Here is a 4,823-nt window from a genome sequence, read left to right on the forward strand (position 1 = left end):
GATAGAACGAGGGGAAACTTTTGGGGAACTGTGTCCTCCTTTCAGTTATTAAACAAGTTCAGAACAACCTCACCTTCAGTCCGATCATGTGAGAGCACAGGCAGCTGGTACGTACCGGGATGGTGGGCCACAGGGCATTTCTTCCTAAGATCCCATTCTTGTGTAATGGTGGGAGTGGAGGGGAGAGTGCTGGGAAACCAAAACGTTAGTTGGTTTTCGTTAGTATGTCGGAATATCTCATAAAGATAGAAATAAAAGTTCGGTCTTTTGACAGGGTTTTACGTCGTTCCCTCGAGACACTCTTGTAAGACAGAGATTGAAGAGGAAGTCTTCGCTTTCACAGGAAATGTTCTACTGCTGATAACAGGATTTCTGGTCCTCAGCCTGTCACTGTGGGGACTTGCTGGAGTAAGCTGTGCGAGCCCTTCCATCAGCACTTTACACAGCCATGCCCAGGGAGGCCCCACATGGCCTGCAGGCCTCGGGGCTGCACACGTGCATTGCATGAAGGGCCAGGGCAAGGACAAACAGACGACAGAGCGGTCGGTGCAGGCTTTGCCCTCGCTAGTGCGGGATGCGAGGCTCCCGCGCGACAGTTGGGACCCTGCCCCGCGTGGGGCGGCTGGACCTCGGCCTCCGGGCACCTCACTGCGCACCACCCACCCCAGGGGACCGGACTACAATTCCCAGCGTGCAGCGCCGCTCCTGCGGCCACTCTGATTGGCCGCCGCTCCTCCCCACGTAACGACAGGCGGTGTCGCGGTGGCCGTGCCGGTCCCCCCCCGAGTGTCGCGGGCCGCATGGCGGCGGCGTGGGGGCGGCGCGGAGGTCCCGCGCTTCTGCGGGGGGCGCTCGGGGCGGCGCAGGACCGGGCGTGCAGCACCGGCGCGCCCGTGCGGGCACCCACCGGGGCGGCTCAAGCTCAGGTGAGTCCGTGCGCAGAGCGCCCGGGGGTCGGCTTTGTAATGAGAGCGGTGCGGCACCAGGTGTGCCCGCAGGGGCTGTGCCCGGTGGTCGCTGGGTCTCCTCCTCCCGGTAAGCTCAGGGGGTGGGCAGGGGAGCGGGTCTCTTTCCGGAACAGCTGTCTGAGGCGGTCCCGGCGGCGGGAGCCTGACCTCACAGGCAGAGGTTGCAGCTGTGAATCCTGGCGCTGTGTCCTGCAGGTAAAATTGAGGGGACGTAAATTGGGGGGGGGTTGCTGGTGGTGAGCCAGGCTTCCCTCGGTACGCTTTGTGTGAGTTCTGAAAGTTTCCCTGAGTAACTGTGGGCAGTGTAAGGTCCCCGTGCCGTCACTGCCGCTGCTGGGGTGGGTGCCACGGGGAGCATGGCTTCGCCCGAGATCACATTGCAAAAATGGTGTTAAGTAACTTGCATGGGAAAGATGTACGGATAATAGGAATAGAGAGTGCAGTCCGCAAACTTAGCATGACAGTACGTCAGTTCCGCGCCCTTACTTTGCTGAGATCAAATTTGAGCTGCCCCAAGTTAAAATCAGCGATGGTTATGTTCTGAATAGCCATGTGAGCTGTACCATGGAGCTGTTTCTTCAGCCCCTCACGTGAAGTAAACAAAGGTGTTGTTCAGTTCCAGGTTCTCCCAGTTTCATTTCAGATCCCTCAGATACGTTTTGTTTGGTGCCCAAATGCAAGAGAAAAAACTCCGTGTTAAGGCACAGCCGTCTAGCAGAGGCAGGGTACGACATCCCAACTAATCCCAGCTGGTGATTTATTGATTTTTCTTTTGATTGCATGGCTGGCTTCAGCAAGCACACTGTAACCTAAAGCTGCCAGTGTTGTGTCACCAGAATTGGATGCATTCACTACCACTTACTTATTTACAAGAAGTCAAACAGATTTGTACATTGCTTTGTTGAACAGTTACTTGGCTCAACGACCTACAAAAGTTTATTGAGGTTTTGTGTCTGTTTTTTTTCCCTCTAAACTATCAATTTTTAATAAATTCTGATTAGAATTAATTCTCATAGAATGGTTGGAGGGGACCTCAAAGATCATTGGGTTACAAATTCATGCGGTGGGCAGAGTTGCTAACCTCTATCTCAGGCTGGCTAGGGCCCTATCCAGCATTACCAGTTACATTCTATAAATCAAGTGGCTGTAGCACACAGTCAGGAATATTTTTGGAAAAGCTTGATTATACCATGTAGGTCTGAAACCCCTACATCCTTTAGGAGAGAAAACCACAGGAGCTGAGAGTATGAAAGTAGACTGGGAGATTTGTTTATGTGGTAGTAACCAATGACAAGTGTGCTGGAGTACTTGCTTGGCACAACAACCAAGCCAGTGCAAAAGATAGTACAAACTTCTTAGTTGTACAGTGATAAATATCTGGGACGTTAATGGTAAATGCCTTAAGAGTAAAACCCAGAACTTGGCTGGACTGTTATTGGACTGGTAGTCTACGTGATTGAACATATTTATATCTTAATATTTATGATACAGTTGCCAGCCTTCTAAGTTTGAATGCTCTGTTGCTGAGGGTAGAATCTCTTTTTTTAAAGATTAGAAAATGGCAGGTAGCAACAGGCACAGGCACTCTCTGAGAGCTCCTTTTCATGCATCTCTGGATTATTCCAGAAATAGTTTTACAATTAACAACGGAAGATCTAACGCCAGCCTGTCATCTTCTACACAAGATGATATATACCTAAATGATATTCTTGAAGAAGAAAGTATTATATAGGACTGTATTTCAACTACAAAACGGTATATTTTCCTGTATAACTTTTTATTGTAAGCAAGAAGTTCCTGGGCAAAAATACGAGGAAGACAGGATTCTTAATGTGATGGGGCTTCTGATAATAACATTAAGGAAATAAGTCCTTTTTTTTAATCCCTTTATAAACATATCACTTCAGTAAAAGCCTTTGGCATCCTGTTATGAAGTTTAATTTCAGCTCATGTAAGTCATGTAACTCAAACATAGTTGACTGAAACTTTCTTTGCACTCACTGGAATAAAGGAAAGAGCCCAGGTAGTCTAGAACAGACCTCATTTGGCCTTTCTTGTTCATTCATGCCTGAAACTCTGTGTCCTGGCACTCCATTTTGTGGGTAGCTGTTCAAAGTCCATGAGCAGCACTTTCTGTGCCAGAAGCCAGAACTGAAGCATGCTGTTTAGGGCCAACTGTTGTGCAGCAGCTGTGGAGCCCTCAGAAAAACATTTGTCTTGGACTTCCCAGCTCAGACCTCATTCTGGCACTTGACCTACTTAGAACCATTTCATCCTCTGTGGTTGTCTAACTTCCATGTTGAACAAGGACACTTCACTGCTTGCCTAACCCAAGGCATTAGAGGTGAGGCATGAAACATAAGAGCTTTTGCTGAGTTGTATCTATGATATTGGCAGATTAGTGCTAGGCCTTTAGGCTGGGAGGGCAGCACTGGTGCACAGACTTGTCCAGCAGGACTGCAGGAGCTGGAAGAGCCTGAAGGGTTTGCTGACACTGTGGTGGTCCTTGAGGCCAGGCCAGAACTACTGTTTGGTAGTATTACATGGTTAAGGAGCTCTCTGCTCTTGTTTAACTGAACTTTTCCAGTATCTGTCAGTTTGTGGTATTCCTGATTGTTATTAATACTGGTGACACGTTCCAATTCTGCTGCATTGCTAGAAGAGTTCTTGTGGAAATTACAGGTGAATTGGCAGGTTTGAAGGGTTGACAGCTTGTCAAAATATAGTAGTCATCTAAGCTCTTATTCTTTCAGTACTGGTTTAGAATATAGAATTGACATCCTAGACAGTGAAATTACTTTTTCCATAGATTAGGTGTAGCACACTCTGTGACAGTGCATACTCCTGTGTGCAGAAGCCTCTCCTGTCAATTATAGAGAGAGGGGAGTAGGGGCTAGGGAGTAATAGTCCTGCCTTTTGAATCAGAAAGTTATACGGTTGGACATCAGTAGGTTAAAATAGCCACAACACCCTTCTTTTCCAACTGTAGGAAACTGAATAACCATTTCCCTGTAGCTCAGGAATGGTAGCAGACAGCTTTTGCTGTTCAGTGGCTCACTCAGAGGCTACAAGTGCTTCAAGGTCCAATCTCACCATACTCTTTCCTCTCAGAAAAATACTGCTTATGAGATTGGATGAGAGCAGGCTTATTCCTTGCTCTCAGTTACCAAGGAAGTATCTGGATTTCTGCCTCAGACATTTGGCCTTCCCTGAGAAATTCATTAAGAATATGAGTCAGCGTTGGCTGCAGTGGCAGATTTGGCAATACAGGATCCACTCCTGGAACTCAACCTGGGTGCTCTTGAATTCATGGGTATCTCCTAATTCCTCCTTGTGACATCAAACAGGACGGAAACTGAACTAGCAGCTTAAAAATTCCACTGTCAGTTACTCTTTCCTCCCAGACAAGCCCATGACTGGCTCTAGCAGCTCTATGAAACTTTGTTTGACCATTCCAGCATTGAAAAGTATTTTCCAGCAAGAAACAAAAGTCAGTTATCTCCAACAGGATCTTTAAGCAGTATTAACATGGGCTGCCTGGTGAGCACGTGTTCTTTAAATATTGCTTCTTGACAGTTGCTTCAGAGTAGTTAATGAAGGTCAATATTATTCCTTATGTAAGTCTGCTTTAGTTTCCATGTCTGTAACACCTACTCTGCCACTCACAGTGGATGTGACAGACTCAGGAACAGAATCATTGTTTCCTTTAATCTCATGCCACTGATCACTTCTTCCTGAAAAATGGGAAATTAAAGACATTGTGCTATTTTGACATCCATTTAATAAAATAATTAAAGTTCACTTATTTTGACTTCAGTCTGCCAAGAGAGAATAGCATTTTTCATCTTAATTTAC

The 4,823-nt window shown here is 46.9% G+C and overlaps 1 protein-coding gene and 1 long non-coding RNA gene across 10 annotated transcripts in view; one reads left to right on the top strand and one right to left on the bottom strand.

The window, feature by feature from the left end:
• Nucleotides 1-733: 733 nt before the first annotated feature.
• The window catches only part of MOCS1 (molybdenum cofactor synthesis 1), a 33,410-nt gene continuing 29,320 nt past the window's right edge, over nucleotides 734-4,823 (top strand). For all 3 annotated transcript variants that reach the window (XM_085219414.1, XM_085219416.1, XM_085219417.1), the window contains exon 1: nucleotides 734-926. In XM_085219414.1, the coding sequence (XP_085075540.1) occupies nucleotides 801-926 (126 nt within the window). In that variant the 5' untranslated portion in view covers nucleotides 734-800. The remainder of the gene's footprint in view (nucleotides 927-4,823) is intronic.
• Nucleotides 2,727-4,823, bottom strand: part of LOC104909652 (uncharacterized) — a 40,710-nt gene continuing 38,613 nt past the window's right edge. For all 7 annotated transcript variants that reach the window (XR_014882049.1, XR_014882046.1, XR_014882047.1 and 4 more), the window contains one exon: nucleotides 2,727-4,702. This is a non-coding gene — a long non-coding RNA (uncharacterized LOC104909652). The remainder of the gene's footprint in view (nucleotides 4,703-4,823) is intronic.

This window comes from Meleagris gallopavo, chromosome 2 (assembly GCF_905368555.1).
Source record: "Meleagris gallopavo chromosome 2, MGAL_WU_HG_1.1, whole genome shotgun sequence".
NCBI lineage: Eukaryota > Metazoa > Chordata > Aves > Galliformes > Phasianidae > Meleagris > Meleagris gallopavo.